Source organism: Podarcis erhardii (genome assembly GCF_964252035.2).
Source record: "Podarcis erhardii genome assembly, chromosome: 3".
NCBI lineage: Eukaryota > Metazoa > Chordata > Lepidosauria > Squamata > Lacertidae > Podarcis > Podarcis erhardii.
In genome coordinates, this window is record NC_138507.1 from 15,434,464 (window position 1) to 15,456,040 (window position 21,577).

The following is a 21,577-nucleotide window of genomic DNA, read 5'->3' on the forward strand; positions in this document are numbered from 1 at the left end:
ACCCTGTGCTTGTCATCTGAGGCCCTTCTCTTTGTCCCCCCTCCCTAAGAGGTTTGGAAGATGACAACACAAGAACAGGCCTTTTCTGTGGTGGCTTCCCATCTGTGGAATGCTCTCCCCAGGTGTGCATGGTTCATTCATTCAGCCTTTGTTGTCATAATGCGTGCCTGGTGTCATTATTACATCATTATGTTAGGATATTTCCGTTCCTCCTTAAAAAGGGAACAGGCTGTTGTGTGTCACATGCCTGTTTACTTCCTGCTCACTGGGAGTTTCCGTTTTGTATATAGCTTTTGTTTCTGGCTGTTTTCCTCGACACGGATGCAAGCAGTCATGTTTTTTCCTTTGTTCTGATCGACGTTGAATAAAGCTGTAAATATGCTCTCCTGGGTGAATCTTCCGTTGTGGAATCTCTGCAGAAAGGGTGTGCACGAGTATTGGAATGTGTCTGAGGCTCGTGTCGCTAATTGACTGATGCTGTTCCAACGGGAGACCGGAGATTGTCCGGAGACAACATGGCTGCCTGATTGCCCATGTCTCCCTGGAAGTATCCCAACACATTACACTATCATTTGGATAACAGATGGTATATTAATAATAATAATATGCATATGAATAGGGATCATGTAGCATGATTCTTAAAACAATAAAGGATATATATCTGTGAGAAAGACACAGATTGCTTTTGGCATTTTTGGAAGGCTTCTTTTATAACATGTCGTGGATGAAAATCTCTAGAGATCTTTTGTTTGCATAATGAATTGCACTTGGTCTGAATGTTGTGTTGCATTCCAAACTGGTCAGTGTTTCTGCAAGGTGTTGGAACTCTTCATCAAAGCAATCATGTTATCTGAATTTAACAAGTAGATGGGTGGATGGGAAATAATAGAGCAATGAAATCATTACACCCACACTTCCTGCTTAATGACATCTGGAAGGTGTCTTCGCTGTACTCTTTTCAGTTCCTACTAAAAACATGTTTTAGACCAGCCTATGTGTAATGTTGACATGTTTTAACTAATTATTTTAATTGTTTTTGACTGGATCAAGGAGTCTGTGCAAGATGAAAAATGAGTGGAGACCCCCCCCTCCCTCAACAGATAAAGCCAGAGTTTAGAGTAGAGAGGTTAGGGAGTGATATGATGCAAAAACGGCAGGCTGGAAAAGCAGAGAGAGACAGAGAGCCATGTTGGATCTCTGGCTGAATCCAAGGCTGTGGCTATGGGAGAAACAAAACCCTTTTGGTGTGTTGACACAGTGAACCTTTCCATCACAGGCTCAGGTTATATACAGGGTGGCCCAAAAGTAGGTATACTGCTTTAGAATCCACTTTCTTTGTTCTTTGACTCAAGAAGTTCTCATCATTCAAAATATCGGTAAAGAAAAAGAATTGTTTCTTTCTTTGAAACCTACGTTTGGACCACCCTGTATGTGTGTAAATAAACTATATATCCTAAAGACACCACAGTCTCCACTGTGCCTCATTCCCTTTTGGGACACTCCTTTGTTGACACCTAAGGAATAAACAAGAGTCCACAGCTAAGCTACTTTTGGTTTGTTGAACTCTAGTGCTTCTTTGTCTCTTGCTGGTAGCTGCTCACGAGTACAAACGAGTATACTTAGGTTTTTCTCCACTGTGGCTTGAGTGCTTGGACGCAATCAATAGCATTATGTCCATATTATGCAACAATAGCTACAGCTGAATCAATTAAGTGCTCATTTCTCAGCTGTTTTCTTTTCTTTCCCACAGTATGGAAGGCTCCATTGTACGCTTGCCGGAGATAATTGCCTTGAAGAGAAAATACAAAGCCTACGTCTACTTGGACGAAGCTCACAGCATAGGTGCCGTTGGCCCAACAGGAAGAGGAGTTGTGGAATACTTTGGAATGGATCCCAACGATGTTGATGTACTGATGGGAACATTCACCAAAAGCTTTGGAGCAGCAGGGGGATACATAGCAGGCAAAAAGGTATTGGCATCAATTGTCAGCATTTGTAGGTGTGTAAAAACCTCAAATGGCAGTGATTGCTAACCATTTCAAAAATGGAATAAGACCTGGGTTGCTATAGCAGTCAGGAAGCAGTTATCCTATTCTGGTACCTAGAAAATCCTGCCACTGCTCATGTTTTTGCAAAAGTTTTTGCTTCCCTGTGTGTATATTTGCACTAGGTTTGAAGGGCTTCATGTGGTTCCATCTGCATCCACAGAACAGAGAATATTCCAGTTCTGAGGTCCCTCTCTACATGGTTTTACAGAGTTCACATACTTCTGAATGAATATCATGTCACAAATATACAGCTCTTTGGATTCTCCTGTTGACAGTAAACATTGTTTCTGCTGCATTTGATAGCTGTGCCAATATCTCATCCCACTATTTGCATGCAGGTTGTTCATAGTAAGCACTTTCTAATTAATGTCATTGAATATGATGATGTAAGAGGGAAATGCAGCAACAATTTGCACACTGGTAACTGAGTTCTCAAATGGTTTTTTGGAATGCCTCTGAATTCCTTTTGTTATTTGATCTTAAGAAAGTTTTAATGATTTCTCTGTACTGGGCACATTACATGTCTTCAGAAGTCATGTGCTTGCTGCAAAAATTGCTCTTTGCTTGAGTAATATTGGGGAAAGGTGCAGTTGCATACAGCTTATATGCAAGTCCTTCCAAAGGATTGTAGCTAAACATGAATGAATTTTACATTGACTGCATTGTTTCCTTAGGGTTGTGAACTTTCAAGTCTTATGTTGCTTGAGTATAAACAAGTAAAACTGTGAGCATGTTTTGTTTGGTTTTTGTCTGCAGGGGAAACTGTAGTCAGATTTTTCACTTGAGTCAGCTTAAATTGGCTTCTGTGCTACTCTTTGCATCAGATCCCTATTAGCACTGTTTAATAACCTCTCACCTCTGAGACCAGAGGTGTGCTCAGTCAAACACGCCTTTGAAAAAGATCCAGGTTGCAGGTATTGAATTGCAGATCATTTAATTAGGCATTGCTACTGTGCCAGGCCTAATTTAGCATTAAACTAATTTGAGACACTGTTGAAAAATAAATTTCCTGATGTACTTTCCCCTTCAAATATTGTGGGTCTAGGCTGAATAACCTTTTTCTGAATGAGAGAGCTCCGTGCCTCCTTTTAAGGGATTGCAATAGAACAAAACACTGAACCCATAAAAAGAGATAGAATAGCAGTTCATTTCTTCTGGGTACAAGGTCCATGGGAAGGACTATCTCTAGTGATAGTGCATTAAAATATCATCCTCTGCTGTCTATCTGTTCTCTCATTACATGGAAATTTGGAAGCATGATGCTTCATGCCATGCACTGACTTTTTAAAAGTGTGCCATTTTGACAGTTGCTATAAGAGTACTTGAGGGAATCAGTGAAACAAATAGTTGATTTAGCCATTGGTTCAAAACTGAGGTACAGTGGTGCCTCGCAAGACGAAAAGAATCCGTTCCGCGATTCTCTTCGTATAGCGGTTTTTTCGTCTTGCGAAGCAAGCCCATTGACAGCTTAGCGGATTAGCGCTATTAGCGGTCTAGCGGCTTTTAGCGATCAGCTGTTAAGCGGCTTAGCAGCTTAGGAAAAGCGGGGGGAAAGCGAAAAAAAACCCGCGGGAATTCGCAAGATTTTTTCGTCTTGCGAAGCAACCCCATAGAGAAATTTGTTTAGCGAAGCGCCTCCAAAACGGAAAACCCTTTCGTCTAGCGGGTTTTCCGTCTTGCGAGGCGTTCGTCTTGCGGGGCACCACTGTATGTTTCTAAAAGTTTTGCATTTCGGCTTACAGTTGAGTATGCAGCCAAATCTGGATCTGATTGCTCTTGCCACCTGCAAACTTCTTTTCCAACAGACATAAGGAGGTTTTGGTGTCTGCGCTAAAACTTTATTCTGTTTTTATTCCAGGAACTAGTAGACTACTTACGGGTTCACTCCCATAGTGCTGCATATGCTTCATCTATGGCTGCTCCAGTTGTGGAACAAATCATAAGAGCAATGAAATGTGTCATGGGACTAGATGGAACCACAAAAGGTAGGATATTGTGCTGACTGAGAAGATTTCCTTTTAGAGTTGTTTGAAATAGGAGGGGGAATAACAGCATTTCACCTTAAGAAAGGCATGCTTGTGGATGAATGCAACTGATCATTTGTGGTCAATGTATGAGCAAAACATAGCATTTGGGGGACTTAATTCCTGGCCTTCATACACCTGCAAGCACACTTTGCTTGGAGGATGTTGTTAGACCAATAGTGATGCAGTGATTCTGACTTGGTAGGTGTATGAAGCCAGGAACAAGCATCAGGGAGCATGTGCTTCTTCACTCTTGCTGTCTCAAGATCTTGGTTGTAAACCTAAACTGACACTGAGTTACATTTCCCCATTTTAGATGTAAAGGGAAACTGATTTATTTCATCAGAACTGAAGTGCTGACACTTCAGTGTGCAAGAAGACAAGCACACAGGTCCAACACCCTATTCCTCACTTCATAAAACATGTATCACTGTCTTGGGCTGTTTGTAAGGCATAATAATTACCTCCTTACATGGTGGAAATGTTAGTCTGAATAAAAGAGTCACTGAACTGTTTCCCATAAACTTCTACATAACATAAAACAGACCATGGTCAGCAGTGCATGGGGTGGCAGTGACCCAAATGTCCAAGTGATTAAAAATTAAATATTATGAGTAACCCTGTTAAAAGGTATATTCTTGCAGAATTTTGGATTTGTTTCCTGTCTTGGATGAAAAAAGGGCAGTTAAGACAAAGATCTTATCTGCTTATGTGAAATGATGCCCAGGTGGTTTGGGGCCAACAATAAATTAAGTTTTTTTCTGATGTGGTTGAATTTGGCCGACATGTTTGGTGGAGCTTCATATAAATGCATCAAGAGGTGCCTACATAATTCATATCAGCTTCCCAGTGGCAACCACAACACCAGCATACTGAGAAGCAGGCACAAGTGGCCAGTACTAAAGAACAGGGCCTATGAGATGCTAGCACAAAATGGGTGTACTTTGTCTCTATAGCATTTTTATGCCATAGTGTGTAGAATTGTTATACAGTTTCTAAAGTGGTGTGAAAGAGGGTAGGCTTCATCTATAGCAATAAATAAGAGCACATGTGTAAAATTCGATTTATGGACTGCTTTTTTGCAAATATTCTTGCCAGTGGAGGGCAACATTGCACTGTAGTTTTCCAAGATGATAGTATTCTTTCTGGCTGTAAGAAAGAAACATAAAAGGCTCCATCTGCACTTTTTCTCTTCTTACCTTTTTGAGCTAGTACAGATCCACAGATCCAGAAGTTCTCAGAACCTGCAGGTTCAAGGGTTGTTGCATTGCAAGGAGCATAGCAAGGGGAAACTAACTGCAGTGGCTTTGATGCACACTAGCACATTGGGCATCCACTCACGGTACAAGCTTCTACTTTCAGTTGAGCTGAGTTAACTATAGAGCGTGCTTTTGTTTCCCTCCCTGCCTCTTAAAAGGATCACGTCAAAAGCATTTTTAAGGAGTGATTATTTAAAAACTGCCTTATTTAGCACTTGCACCTGGTGTAGCATAGTGACAGGCCTATTTCTCAGTAAGGTAGCCTTGAATATACTACCCACACTTCTCATAAGGGGATACAGTGGTGAAAGAGATACAAACATGGCAAACTAGTATATTGGAGAGAAGACTAGGCTAGGACAATTACAGTATATCCAAATGAGCTTCAAGGGACCCTTTTAAAGGAGTGAAGAAATTGTGCTTCTCCTTTAAGCAGGAAGGTGGCAGCTGTGGCATTCCCTCCCACCCAGCCCCAAAGCTAAATGATCTGAAAGGGCATCATGCTCAATAGCATTAAAGGCCTTTGAGGATAATCTGCAGGCAATTGATAAGTATCTGAGATAAGGAAATAGGATGGAACTCTTCATCTAAGCCTACACACCTAAAGCTGATTCAGCAGCTTCTTTCTGATCTGCTCAGAAAGCAATAAAGAAGACTTCCCACTTCACTAGAATAGAATTGCCCCTTCCATATAAGTGAATGGAGAAGCCTGTTTTGCAAAAGTTCCATGTCCATGCTGGAGTTTCAGTAGAATTCCTCTTTGAAGCCTTGAAAAGGGAACAGTATGAGCAGGATCCTGTTTTTTTATAAATCAATAGAACCTCTGGTGTTAGTCCATTGCAAATTATTCTGTTTTAGCATGCTAAAACAAAACCTGGATGCAGCAGGCTGTTTCAAAGCCTCTGGCTGGGAAAGATTTAACTTCTTAATGTGCTGAATTCTGCAATATCTAGTAGGTTCAAAAATGAGCTGGAAAGTGGTCTTCTTCCATTGGTGTCAACGGAATGAGTTATTGGACTTCTTCAGTCTTCCTTCAGTTTACAGAAAGAGAAGACTTTTAGACAGGGAATGATGAGTTGTGTGCCTTTGCTTCCAGATTTTATGTAAAGTTCATAAGCTGTTGTGAATGGAACTGAGGGAAGAGCCAAACTTACTTGGGTTGCTTCTTAGCCTAACCAACAGAGTGGCAAAGATCAAATACAAATAATCATGCATTAAAGCTTAAAAATAATCAGTTAGCTTACTTGGGGGAGGAAACCCTGGGTGGTTAAACTAGCCAAAATGATCCAAGTCAGAAAGGGGAAATAGAGTTATTACCATTTTCCTAAAAATACGACTTTTTATCATGTATTGGTGTAACAAGCCAAAGAAAAGAGAAATCCATATGATTTGTTGGGAATATTGTGAGATTTTGATTTATGAATTTGGCAGATTTCCTGGAATATTAGATATTTACCTAGCTAAATGTACTAGTTTTTTTAAATTTCTATTGAATCGTTTTTCCTTCCATCTTTCTTTGTACAATGTTTAAAATATAAAAAATGTGAACCAAAATTGTCCACTAACCTCGCCTATGATAGAAAGATTGAAAAAGGATTTAATTTCTGTTTGCTATTAAGGCTCAGTTTGTAATTTTGTGTCGGGGCAAGATAATGTTTCTTCTTTGAAGAAAAAAAGTTCTGTCTGAATAGAGATCTTGTGTCAGTATAGGCCTAGTTTTCATTGTGGAGAAAACCAGTATATCTGTGCTGCACTACTTCAGATTGCAGGAGTTGGGGGGGTCTCACATGGTGGAAAACTCCTCTATTGGGGTAGGGGGGTTCTCTGTACATAGAAAACAAGAATATTCAGGAGTAAGAAGCCTAGGCCAAACTCCTCCTCTCTGACCAGCTAGTCTTTTGTGCGTGCTTTATTTTTTAATATTGAGGACCTTTCCATCATGTGTGCACATACAGGGGCACACACAACAACAGCAACAACAACAGTCGGAAGGGATAATGCCCGAGCACAGATTTCACCACCTGAGAATTGTGTCCCACAAAAATGCTTAAGATTTTTAGTGAAAATCTGTGCTAACAATGAGGAAATTCCCATCGCAAATCTACCTATGCTGACCTACATACCATGTGTGCTGTAAAGCTTATTCAGAACCACCCAGAGTGCTATATTGCTAAGTCTATATTACAATATTCAGAAATATTCAAATAAAAATTAAGTGCAATTCTGGGGCAGTAATTGTAGGTCCCTGGAATCATTGTTCCCCTCTGTGCCCCTCTCCAGGCTATCATTATACTTGCCACAGCTTAGGTCAGTAGTAAGCGGCGTTTCATGCTGGCCACATGACCTGGAAGCTATACGCCAGCTCCCTCGGCCAATAAAGTGAGATGAGCACCACAACCCCAGAGTCGTTCGCGACCGGACATAACGGTCAGGGGTCCCTTTACCTTAAACATAGAATTTAGCACCATCTAGCCTCTGTGTAAGAGGGACATGGGTGGCGCTGTGGGTTAAACCACAGAGCCTAGGACTTGCCAATCAGAAGGTCGGCGGTTCGAATCCCCGTGACGGGGTGAGCTCCCATTGCTCAGTCCCTGCTCCTGCCAACCTAGCAGTTCGATAGCACATCAAAGTGCAAGTAGATAAATAGGTACCTCTCCAGCGGGAAGGTAAACGGCATTTCCGTGCACTGCTCTGGTTCGCCAGAAATGGCTTAGTCATGCTGGCCACGTGACCCAGAAGCTGTACGCCGGCTCCCTCGGCCAATAAAGCGAGATGAGCGCTGCAGCCCCAGAGCCAGTCATGACTAGACCCTTTACCTTTACTAGCCTCTGTGTAAGGCTCTTACTGCGGCTGGATTATTGTGTTTAGTAACGGGAATCTTTCGTTTTAACAGTCATCTACTCCACCACAGTGCTGCTTTTTTTTTTTTTTTGCGCATCTATTTAGGCTTTTCAACAACAGCAAAAAGTATGAGAATGAGTTGAAAGGTCAAAAGATCTGTAGTGGATGAAAGTTGCCACAGCATCTACCCTGATCTGGAGTGCTGACTTAAATTACATGTGCTACAAATTCCTTAGAAAGCTATCTCCTCCTAGTGGTGCAGCAGTAAAACTGCTAGCACCTTTGCAAAGCTAAGCAGTCTCTGGTATTATTTCAGGTTGGGTGGGAGCCTGTTTGTTGAGATTCCTACATTGCAGAGGGTTGGTCTAGATTGACCCTCAGGGTCCCTTCCGACTCTACAACTCTATTACTCTATAGCTAAGAAATGAATACAAGGCATCCTGCTTAACTACCGAAAGTCACACTTTCACAATTTGGTTTAGACAAAACAGTCTTAACCATTTTTGTCCTTTAGAAAGTTACCTTGATTTGATGGTTGAGGAGCCGCATCAATCTGCGAGTCTGTAATTGTGTTCAAGCACTGAGGTTTCTCTAAAGTACCTATCACCATAATATCTGTCCTTGTGTGTTAAAATAGCTTGGCAGAACATGTACACAAGGGTTGGGGAGGCAGTCGTGCTAGTGTGTGGTCTCTGACCACAAAACACATCATCAGAAATGACAGGAAAGTGCTGAGGCTTGGTAAAGAACAGCTTACACCCTTTCTGTCATCCACTCGAAGTAGGTTTGATACAGCCCAAGACATGCAGATGGGGGTAATGGGACATTTTTATATCTTAAAGGTCAGAAGGCAACGCATGACTAAACTCTGGCACATAGGAAGTAAGCTAGCACATGGGACAAAATGGTGGGCTGGTTGTGAGTTCTGTTCATGTACACAAATCAGCTTTTGAGGTTTTCCCATTACAGTGGTACCTCGGGTTACATACGCTTCAGGTTACACATGCTTCAGGTTACACTCTCCGCTAACCCAGAAATAGTGCTTCAGGTTAAGAACTTTGCTTCAGAATGAGAACAGAAATTGTGCTCCGGTGGCACAGCAGCAGCGGGAGGCCCCATTAGCTAAAGTGGTCTTCAGGTTAAGAACAGTTTCGGGTTAAGTACAGACCTCCGGAACGAATTAAGTACTTAACACGAGGTACCACTGTACAGCCAGGAAAAGGGATCTGTGCTTGAACTAACAATTTTTCTTTTCTTGGATCCTGGTAGAAAACTGGTGGTATTTAATTTTTTTACAGAAAAAAACTTTTTTTTTAATCTGTGCATTAAAAATGGATAGTCCCCAACTTAATATTAATCATGCTAAACAATGCATTAAGCCTCTAAAAATTTCCTGCATGCTATTCAAGCCCCCGCTCCCCCATTTTCTTCCGAGTACTTTTAAAATCTGTTGTGCCAAAAATATTTTTGGAAGTACCCCCAGACTATTGTTTTTATTAGAACTGGAAAGCTTTGTAGTAAGATGCTTTTTTGTGTTTTTGATACTCTGGCACAGCTGTTTTTGTTTTAGTGCCACTGGAGAGATGGTTAAGCTATTTGTCGTCCCTCTAACTCAACGGATTTGTCAAATGGAAACTGAATGGCAAACCCAAAGAATAACAGCCAGAATGCCTGTGTGAGCAGATCTGTGTATAAAAGATACTTACAGACTGTACTAGGCTTTTTGTTCCCTTCCCATTCATTCAGCAGGGCATAGGTCATCTCCAAAGCATCTTTTTCTATAAGAAAATTTCTCACTTGGGAAGTCCATGAGCTCCAAATTACCCTTTATTATGAAGGACAGTCACTGTTCTGGTACTGCCTCCTGGTAAATCACCACTCCTAGTTTTGTTCAATTTTTTTCCTCTGGAGAATCCCTTGTTAAAATTTTGTTAAGGTCACTTCTGTCACTTTTCAGGGTTTAGCTCCCACCCCAAGGCCCCTGGAATTTAAACACCAAGAGCCCCACACCTTGCATGCCACTTCTCATTCTTCAGTCTAGTATAGAATATTTTGAACTGTTGCTAACAAGTTGTGTGTGTTTTAGGATTGTTGTTGTTTGTCAAGAATAGCAATTTTTTGGCTTTCAAATTCAGTGAAAGACTACTGACTTCTGAGAGTGAAGGGCGGATGGTGATCATCATCAACAACAACAATAATAATACTGCAGGATACATGGGTCTAGTGTGTAACTGTGATGGCTAAGGGGGATGGCTTGGACAGGGAGCCTTAGTAGAAGAACTGAGCTGTTAGAAGCCAACCCTGTTTTCATCTGTAAATTGTGGAGATCTGTTCCAAGTACCGTATTTTTTGCTATATAAGACGCACCAGACCATAAGACGCCCCTAGTTTTTGGAAGCGGAAAACAAGAAAAAAAATATTCCTAATCCCAGAAGCCAGGACAGCAAGCGGGATCTCTGCACAGTGATCCCGCTTGCTGTCCTGGCTTCTGGGATAGCCGCGCACAGCCTCTCCTGGGCAAGGGGAGCCCGGGAGAGGCTGCGCGCAGCTAAGGCTCCCCCAAGAGCCGTGCTCCCTTTAAAGAGAGTGCAGCGTGTGTGTGCGGCTCTTGGGGGCTTTTCCCCGAGGAGGAAGAAGGGTAGCCCTTCTCTCTTCTCGGGGAAGAGCTCCACACACACTCCACGCGGCTCTTTAAAGGGAGCGCTGAGCAGAGCTTTCCCCCTGCATTTGCTCCATAAGACGCACACACATTTCCCCTTACTTTTTAGGAGGGGAAAAGTGCGTCTTATAGAGCGAAAAATACAGTATATTAGGCTCTTTCATCTGCTGTCTTACGAAGACCCGTACTTCTTTCTTCATATTTGGGGGACAGGAGGACAGAGGTCCAGAGCTATTCACCACCCTCTTTCCTCTCATATAGGTTATTTTTACAATCAAGCTGTATATAAGTTTTATGAAATTAAATAAAGAAATATGTATCTATAAATATGTGTGTTGATAGCTTTGACTTCCCACTCATATTTGTCAGAGAGCATACCATCAAACATAGCTCATTTTTTTAAAAAATTAAGAAATGAGACGGTGATAGCGAAGGCAACTTTGCTGTCTCTCTTTTTAAAAGAAAGATATGACTAGATAAGTATGCTAAAGGTGCCTTAGTTCTCAGACGCTGAAGAAATTAATGGTTAGATGTATTTTTTTTAAAATCTAGAGTGTCACAAATGAGGTGCTTATGTAACTGCTGGTCTTTCATGACGTCACAGATAAGTTCCTGTAATTTCCACACAATCACATTTCTCAGGACAATCACACTAATCACCAAGGTGCTATCTGAGGAAAGCATCGTATTTTATTTCTGTGAAAGAAATAGGACAGCCAGCACCTGGAAATCCTTCCAATAATTTTTCAAAATCCTTTGTCAGCTATGTCAGGTATAACAGAGCATACCCAATAAAGTCACATGTGTGGTTCTTTCAAAACTGATGGTACGGAAAGTTCCTAAACAGCTGGTCAGAAAGAGAAATCCTGCAAGGAGACCGGGGTCAGCCCAAAACAGGTTGCCGCCTGAAGCAAAGGACAACATTGTGCCTGCCCACTTTCCCACCTGCTGTGTTCCATCTCCCAAAGCTCCCTGGATTGACAGTTGATTCGTATTTTAACACTGGCACCAAGAAACTGGAGGGCAACATACGGTATTCGCTTAAGGAATACTGGACGTACTGTGCAAACTGCTCTGCAAACCTTCCAACATCTGCCTTCTGAGGCGGCTGTCTCACTGCTCTGCAAACCTTCCAACATCTGCCTTCAGGCGGCTGTCCACTCTGCCTAATACCGGTATGCCGGGAGAACTGAATCGCATGAGGATCCTTTCTTCATATTTTGAGCAGGGCTTCATGTTTTGAGTGGGGCCTTAAACAATCTTCTGCCCCACCATATCGCTTCATCGGCTACATGCACAAGAGGTTCTTCTAAACAGCTGCTGTGTGTGTGGATATATCTGTATGAGATATATTGTCAACATAACATAAAGGATAGAAATAAGCACCAAGAGTTAAATCTATTTGCAGTCCTGCAAGTTCCAACTGTGTGCCAACATAGTGTTCTTTGGGACTCCAAAGAACTGAAATGCCTCATTTCTCAAACCAAATGGGATGAAGGGAAGAATCTCAGGATTATGGTAATTACTGATTTATTTATTTTTGAATATAGGGAAATGCAAAATAGTTCGGCTTGAAGTGGTGCCTAAGAGAAGTGCTAATTACAAAGAACTCCAGAGACATTGTAAAATAATAATAATTCTCGGCGGGGTGGAGCAGGATGTGCTGTAGATAGAATTTCTGGAAAGAGTGAAATGCTGTAATGACAATTGTGATGGTGGCCTCCTTAAAAAAGAAATATGGTGGAGCAGTTAGGCTGTTAAAAAGATCAGAGACGCCACAAGATCTGCTACATTATGATGTACAAAGATTTGCAAACATGTGCTTTGTGTCTGTCTCTTACCAACTAACATTAGAAGTAATCCAGCGAATACTCCCTTGGCTATTGGGAGATTAAAGAGATAGCAAGGTTATTGCATCATCAGTAAAGACAAGATGTAACAGTCTTGAGTCGGTGAAATATAGAAATGACTTTGGGTCAACCAGTTTAAATTTTGTTTTGTTCTGTCCGCTCTAAGTTTGCTCTAGATTCTGAACTGTGTTTTTAACTTTTAGTTAAAAAGTGATTAACTTGTAGTGCTGCAGAAGATGCAGGACTCCAATTCTCATTAGCTCCAACCAAAATGAACTATGGTCAAGGATGATGGAAGTTGGAGTCCAACAACATCTGGAAGGTCAAATGCTTTGGACCTTGCAAAGTACTATGTATAGAAGTGGGTGAAATGTATCTCCCCTTTGCCTTCAAACTCCTCTCTAGCACTCCAAAGAATAGTATTATAATGAGCCCATGGCTATTATCACCTGATTTATTGTTGTTTGTGATCCAGATACAAACCCATTATCTTGACTTAGGAGGAATTTTTGGCAGGTGGAATGAGGACTTGTGTGTCCTTGCACCAGAAAACAGTCCTGGATATTGTTCTCTTTAAACCCATATTGAATGGAGTCCGGATGGGTTTGCATGTGAGAACAACATTGTACTGTATAACTGTGTTTGTTTATTATACTAAGCAGGGTAGAACAAATGTATTGTAGTCAATCATGGTTCTTATTGTTCCTCCCAGGCACTTTAATCATAATACCTCCGCTATGCCTTGTTAATGTAACTGAGAAGCTGTGAGTGTTTTGCTTAGAAAGCAAAGAGGGGAGTACAGTGTGTATGGGTCAAACTAAGCATCATCCACATAGCCTCCCTGTTCAGATATTCGGGGGGGGGGGCATCTGTTTTTAAACAGTATTAAAAAAATTGGGGGGAGGAGAGTACTGAACCTCCTTGCCCCTCTCTTCCCCACCCCAGTTGTTGCTCCAAGCACTTTTATTCCCTTCTGACTCCAAAACCAGAAGTAAGTAGAGAATGAAGAAGAGTGCCTTGAGCAATGGACTAGTGGGAGGTAAGGCCTGAGATGTGTGGGTTGGGGGAATGCTTAGTGGTGCTCCTTTTACCACTGGTGTATGAACCTCCTCCACGTGGATGCATGTCTCATTTGGCCCTGTGGGTACTCTTTTATCTTCATAATACTATTATGTACAGTGGTATCTTGGTAGTCAAACGGCTTGGCTCCTGAACAAATCGGCTCTCGAACGCCGCAAACCTGGAAGTGAGTGTTCCGGTTTGCGAACGTTTTTCAGAAGCTGAATGTCAAACATGGCTTCCGTGGCTTCCGATTGAGTGCAGGAAGCTCCTGCAGCCAATCAGAAGCCACGCCTTGGTTTTTGAACCGTTCTGGGAGTCGAATGGACTCCCAGAACAGATTAAATTCAAGAACCAAGGTATCAGTGTATCAGAAATAATCAGCTGGGGACACATTAATGTTTGAATGTATGTTTGAGGATGTATCGGCTTCTGAAGCCATCTCAGTTAGCTGTTTTACGTGCTGATCAGTCTCTGCAACATTAAAGCTCTAGATCTTTGTTTTGGTCCTGAGGCAGCAGATGTGTAATGTTCCTGCATTCACTGCTTTTCTGGTTCTTATTCCAGGACTTCAGAGAGTCCGTGCGCTAGCAGAAAATACAAGGTACTTCAGACGAAGATTGCATAAACTAGGTTTCATTATTTATGGCAATGAAGATTCTCCTGTTGTCCCTTTGCTCCTTTACATACCAGGCAAAATTGGGTAAGTTAAGCTCCTCTGCCCCAGGCAGCTATGCAGAGTTTTCAGAAATTTGCTGGTAAACTCGAAATATTTTATTTCAGAAATGTCTTTTTTTATATTTCTACATTGGGGAACATATTTTGACTTGACTTATATGGCAGCTTCCTTCTATGGCAGCTTCCCTTCTAGTGCTGTCTACTCTGACTGACAATTGTTCTCCGGGCTTATAGGGAAAAGTATGGTCATTGATTAAATACAATCAATGGCCGTACTTAAGAGTGTCAAACTGGTGGATGCTTCCACTCTATGGTGTAATAGTCTTAAAAATTGTGCCTGTAAATTAGTTTATTTTTTTTTAAAAAAAAAATACTTTTCTGGGCTTAATTGAATTTAAGAGGCTCTTGGGTTTAAGCAGCCCCCTCCTCTCAATTTTATCAGACATGTATAAAAGACAAGCAGTGCCATCCTTTATACGAGGAAGTCCTGTTTTTTCAGTAGGCCTTATTCCCAAGCAGTGATGTAGGGTTTTTTTTTGGGGGGGGGGGTCCCATGCAAATTAGAATGATCTGTATTGGAAAATTTTCTCAAGCCCTAAAGTGATCCAATTTAGCATGTTTCATTTTTCTTGTATTTAATCAACAAAGAAAAAAAATTGAAACTGCCAATCTTACCTAATACTGCATTTGCAATTCACATCCATTCATTGTTACTAATGAACTGATTAAGTAGAAAGTTTTCCATGGAAAAATGAAGCACTGAAACAGTTTTGTTGTTTTTTTTGGGGGGGGGGGGAATTCTCCCCCCACCCTGGCCAAAATCACTGCTACCAGCTTAAGGTAGGATTCAGCGAAAGTCCTGTCAGCAGAAGCACTGAATATGAGCTTCCACTTCTGCGATGGGGTCTTGTGTTTACTTCTTCTATATTTAAACATTGTGCAGTGTGTCAGCAATAATTTCAGTTTTGCCTCATTTTCTTACCCAGGGCTTTCGCAAGACGCATGCTAGCCAGAAATATCGGGGTGGTGGTGGTCGGCTTTCCAGCTACTCCGATCGCAGAATCCAGAGCTCGGTTTTGTGTGTCAGCTGCTCATACACGGGAGATGTTAGATGCGGTAAGCACAGCAAGCTTGCTTGCAATATCGACTTGACGTTGAATGGGAAGGTTCTAGAAGAAGCCTCACACTGTCTCTTCTATTGTTGTTATTATTATTATTATTATTATTATTATTATTATTATCTCTTTGCCTTCCTTGATTGCCCACACATTATTGCAGAAGGTTTGATTTTGAAAATAAATACAGTGGACGCTCAGGTTGCGAACATGATCCGTGCGGGATGCACGTTCGCAACCCACAGCGGCGCATCTGGGTTTCGATTCAGTGCTTCTGCGCATGCGCAAAGCGCGATTTAGCGCTTCTGCGCATGCGCGATCGCCAAAACCCAGGAGTAACCCGTTCCGGTACTTCTGGGTTTCGGCACTCCATAACCCAAAAAAACACAACCTGAAGCATCTGTAACCCAAGGTATGACTGTACTTATGTCTACGTGAGAAACATGTTGGCAAATTAATATATTTTACTGGGCCAACTTAGAAGTATGCAAACTTTTGAGTTTCATAGAACTCTCCACTGAACAAAGTGGAAAAGCAGCAAAACGTTGGTTGCAATCATATTTTCGGGTTGAGGGCTACGTTGGCACAAGATGATCACTAACTAAATCTAGACTTTTGATTCTGAAATCAAACAAGATAATTGACCCGGATGGTAAGACACCAGTATGCCAAGTTATATCCCCCATGCTGTTGCAAACATGGGTGAGAAATTGCATCTGTGTTTTGCTTTAATTTTGTATGACTTTGATCTTGTGACTGTGTTAGGGTCCTAACACTGCAACCCATGTTCTGTGCGAAATAGAACGATGGGCTTCAAATACTTGGTTGAACTCTCCTATTCGGCCAGACCTTTTGAATACTGCTTGCTTCTCAAAGCCCCACTCCCTTGTGGTATTTGGTGGACTTGAGAAATAATGGGGAGTTATACAGTCTCCTAATTTAATTTTTGGACAAATTAACACAGCAGTGGGAAAGAGTTACAATACCTGCTCAAGGTAAAGGCCATGTGGTGTTAAGACAGGAGAGTGAAGCTTGCTGATTGCAGCTGTATTTTGATAACCTAATATCTGCAGCATCCATAAAGGAAAGTTTGCTTGTAACTAGTTTTTCCTATATGGTGTTATGGTTTGACACAAAACAAACAGGAAGGAAAGAAGGAAGGAAGGAAGGAAGGAAGGAAGGAAGGAAGGAAGGGGCTGTAATACCATACAAACCAATATGTTGAATGTCCTGATTTGGTTATGTTTCAACCCATTCTTGAAATGGAAAGACATCCCATTACCTTAATCCCAATGACTTTTGTAAGACACTAAAGCGTAATAATATATAATAATAATATTCTGTATAATAATAATAATATATAATAACCCCAAATCTAGAATAGTGCAAATAAACAAGTGTCATTTACGACAAGACCACATAAGTAATGCACTAAGAATTTTACTGTTGCTGGAGACATTTCAGGCTTGTTTCCTCTCGTAAAAAAAAAACACCCATAGTTATTTGATAACAAAAGCCATCTGGTTCTTATGCAGATAATATTTCAATTTAACATTAATAGCAATATCATCTCACCTTCACACTTACACTCGGCTAATACTAAATGCTGTTTGTGGAGGAGAAATGCGTGCTCTTTGAGGCACTTTTTAAAATAGGCACTTGAGCTTTTTGCAGGCATGAAAATTTGTTTCTTTTGTCAAAGGAAGGTGTGGGAAGCATCATGCTTTGAGGGTGGATAGTGGCAAGACCTGGCCGCAAATTGGTGGTGGTGGTGACATCTTTAAAGATGTTCAGGCAATTGCCATTGCACAAATGCACATCAAGCAGGGGAATGGTAAAAAAAAAAGTTAGCATGAAACCCATTGTAAAATTGGAGTCTAAAATGGAAAAATATACTGAAGTATATCCAGACCAGAAATAAAATAGACAGGACCACACCAGAATGGAGAGTGGTTTGCAGTCTAACAGTCATGATGACAACGGAAGCAACGGAAGCAGGAAAGGAAAATGAAATTTGGAGTTCAGGTGACTTCATGTTTTAAAACGACCAGGGAGAGGAAATTTGTCTTCAGTTGGGAGGTGCCAAAGAGCAGTTGTTCTTCAACTATACAAGAGCCTGTCTCCTTCTGACAAGCATTTGGTGGAAATGTATACACTGGATTAACTATTTGGACAAAACATCAGAAACAGAAACAATTTTCACTTCTTCATTGTTGGCCCCAGGTAATACAAGACGTAGAGTCTGTGACTCTACATTCATAATAGTGTTATGAATATGGAATAGCACTATGGATTTCACCTGGATTCACCAGTGGTCTTAATTCCTTTTTTTTGTTTGAGTGTGAAAACATACACTTGTATGGCTCTTTGTTCTTGATGCTAAGCAGAAGTGAGCGGTGTTTTATATCTTTCTGATATCGCACAATTGTATTTACAGGTCCTTGATGCTCTAGATGAACTGGGTGATTTTTTGCAGCTGAAATATTCCCAGCGCTCCAAGTCATCTCGTCCTGAACTATATGATGAAACATGCTTTGAACTTGAAGATTAAGCTTCCCTCCCATGGAGAAACCATTACGATGTTACAAGAGGGGGGGAGGGAACCTAAACAATAGGAATGTGTTTCTTCTTTTCTAAGGACAGTTTTTGCTTCACAGCTAATTGAACCAAGAAAAGCACTGTGTGTGTTTCACTGGATTGGAATCTGTGTGCAAGAGACTGAAATATGGTTGCTACAGAGCCCTACCAAGAAATACGAGTATTATTATTATTATTAATATTATTATTATTTGATGCAAAAGACTTTGTCCCATTAAGTCGCTTGCAACTGTGCAGCCTTTGTTTTGAGCCTTTTTATGAGCAGGCTTTTCATAGTTCTTAATTATGATTACAATAAACTTTTCAAAAGAGTGAATTGGAATGTAGTATGTTGGTTGAAGGAAAAAATTCACTTGTTAAACTGGCTTTCACTTGCAGAACGGCATACTTCCATTTCAACTTATGTGAATTTTGGCAGAGGAAATTACAGGCAGACGTTTCTTTGATTAACAGGTGTCTTAGTAGGAGACAGTGGTCATTCAGTGCCTTACTTAACATTAACTATTACTGCCAAAAGTTTTTTGGGGAGGGGAAAGCTACAACTTCTGTTTGCCAGTTGGTTTTTTTGGCAAAAAAAAAATGTTTTAAGGTTTTTTCATCAAACGTGGCAAGAAAGGGTAAGCCACAAAAATGTCTGTTTTTATTCTTACATTGTTGATGCATTGAATACTTAAAATTAATGGTAGAAATTCTTTTCTTTCTTTTTTTTACTTGTTTGGTCTGAAAGCAGGTTTAAAGGCTTTTCATGCACAATTTTCATAACTAACATTTCTGTTACTCTTGCATACTTTCACATACATACCTTCCCTTGTGGTGCACAAAATATAACTGACATTCGGAAGCCTATTTTCTGTTCTTGAAGTGCCTTACAGGCTTGATAAGCATACTTGGGAGTAAAGAACACTTTGGTTGTGTGTTTCACAGAATAAGATGCGCCAGGAACTTGCTGTTTTCAGACTCCTGAAACCTCTTTATAGTGCTGTTTCTATGAGGTATAACACAGTTGTAGATAAGTTGGTCAACATTCTTGGTTTTGCTGTGAGAGTTACAGATCTGTGTTTTTTATTACATGTTTACAGTTTTTAACTGGTGTTAGAACATGACCAATGATCTGGAAAGGATAATGGGAGAATAGGTGGATGTAGTCCCACTTGCATTGCACCAAATGAATGAAGCCAGAACTTATGGGAAGATATCATCCACTTCCAACTGGGCTGCATGTGAAATGAAGTTCTCCAGTCTCTGCAGTTAAGGAAGGTCTTTGTAGTTTTATGTAGTTTTTTTATATAAAAATAAAATAACTGGTTGAAAGTTGTTTCTGTAGCTTTGAGGGAGCTGCAAACCATTCTGGACTATCTGATGGCACTGTAAACACATCCGATCAAGAGATGGTTAGCTTTCTGTTGCACAGATGTACTTTGCTTTCATGTTCTTGAAAGCTGTGGTATCCACTTAACCCACAGCTGCAAAATTAGATTTAAGAACAGAACAATTAAATTGTGGAATAGCAATTACAGTATATGACTCCCCTGCTTGTTAAAGCAGCTTTGAGGATGAAGCAAGGCTGATTAGTTATGAGGTCCCTTTTTGTTGTTCAAGTTAATAAAATTCAATGCTGCTATAATGTTAAGAACGGACTGCAACGCATTCCACAATATCAAATGTCTGCTTCAGAAGTATATTGTGGAGGGAAGTGATTTGTACAGTGTTGTATGATTGTTCACTTTGGCAGATGAACTTGAGAAACACTATAGGGGCCATGTTTGTGCATTATACTAAAACTACTGTATAAAGATTAAAGGATGTTTTTGTTTTTATAATTTTTGAAGTTGACTCCTTTCTTGTTCGGGTAACTTTAATTTCCATCTACAGATTTGCATGGAGGGGCATTCATCCATTGAAGAATAATGGTGGGTTATAGAGGAAGCATCTTAAGCCATGATCCACAATTCACAGGATCCACAGAACATCCTGGTTTCAGTGGTCATTTTAAAGGGGGGGGCGAGATATGGCTTCATACCCCCAGGGGCACGCTGCCAAATTGATGCTCTGGCGAAAGGGCTTTCTCTAAAGATGCTGCTAGTTCTGCTCTTACAAATAAAATAATTCCTTGCATCTCCATCTCCTCCCCTTCATTATTCCCTTAACAGATGCATTGTTTAGGTAGTATGGTATGGAATGGTACCGTATCCTGTGTGCTTCCTCTGCTGCAGAGCTGGATACCTGTTAGCAGCAGAGCACTGGATCCAGGTCCCACATTTGTCTGTTCCTTGGAATAGATACATAAGAGTCTTTAGAACGGAAGCTACCATTCCGCATCACAGATCCCCTGCTGGCGGCTAATAACATCCATATAGAATAATAGTTTCAATGGTATCTTCCAAATCAGTCCAAACCATCCCTGCCCACAGGCAAAGCATTCCTCTTTATTCCTCCCATACATCTCCCATGCACACTTTTGGTTAGTTTTGTAATCTGGGGGGGGGGGGGGATCCTGTATGGTAGGTTAATATTTTCCTATAGTGCATAATCAGCAAAAAGAGACTAGAAGGCCTTACCCTTTAAAGTACTTTGGAGTTTATGACATAGCAATGATTCGACCTTTGCACTTCATATGTTACTGATTGTCATTGTACCTATACAGAAATGTAAGCCATATGTAAGGACTGGGCTTAGAGCAGAGTAGGTCTCAGTAATACTGTGGTGTTAGTTTGTGCCATTAGCCAGTGAGCTGAAAGTTTTGCCTTCTTTTGGTAAGGCAATGTCTGTTAAAGGGCTGTGAACAACTCTACTTACTTTATTTAAGAAGTGAAAATTTTCTCTTCCTAAATTCTTGTTGCAGTTCTCATTTCCAGCATACTATCACCCTCAGAGTGGGGTGGAGAGAAAGAGGCTTGAGGAAGGGGCTGTAGAGCCTGGGGAGGAACAAATTACATAAAATGGAACAGCAGTAAACATTGACTGATTTTATATTGTTAAAATGGCATGCCTTTAAAAAAAACAAAACACTTTGGGAGCCTTGAACCTTGAAGGAAGCAGGGCCGGCCCACTCATGAGGCAACCGCCTCAGGCGGCAGAATCCACGGGGGCAGCAAATCCCTATGTAGAACTTGTTGTTGTTGTTGTTTAGTCATGTCCGACTCTTCGTGACCCCATGGACAAGAGTACGCCAGGCACTCCTGTCTTCCACTGCCTCCCGCAGTTTGGTCAAACTCATGCTGGTAGCTTCGAGAACACTATCCAATCATCTTGTCCTATGTCGTCCCCATCTCCTTGTGCCCTCCATCTTTCCCAACATCAGGATCTTTTCCAGAGAGTCTTCTCTTCTCATGAGGTGGCCAAAGTACTGGAGCCTCAGCTTCAGGATCTGTCCTTCCAGTGAGCACTCAGGGCTGATTTCCTTAAGAATGGATAGGTCTGATCTTCTTGCAGTCCATGGGACTCTC

General features: G+C 41.1%; 1 protein-coding gene across 2 annotated transcripts in view; it reads left to right on the plus strand.

Moving 5' to 3' along the window:
- Positions 1 to 19,951, plus strand: part of SPTLC3 (serine palmitoyltransferase long chain base subunit 3) — a 61,311-nt gene extending 41,360 nt beyond the window's left edge. For both annotated transcript variants that reach the window (XM_081857119.1, XM_081857118.1), the window contains exons 8-12: positions 1,751 to 1,970; positions 3,907 to 4,033; positions 14,308 to 14,443; positions 15,405 to 15,534; positions 17,971 to 19,951. In XM_081857119.1, the coding sequence (XP_081713245.1) occupies positions 1,751 to 1,970; positions 3,907 to 4,033; positions 14,308 to 14,443; positions 15,405 to 15,534; positions 17,971 to 18,084 (727 nt within the window). In that variant the 3' untranslated portion in view covers positions 18,085 to 19,951. The remainder of the gene's footprint in view (positions 1 to 1,750; positions 1,971 to 3,906; positions 4,034 to 14,307; positions 14,444 to 15,404; positions 15,535 to 17,970) is intronic.
- The last annotated feature ends 1,626 nt before the right edge of the window (positions 19,952 to 21,577 follow it).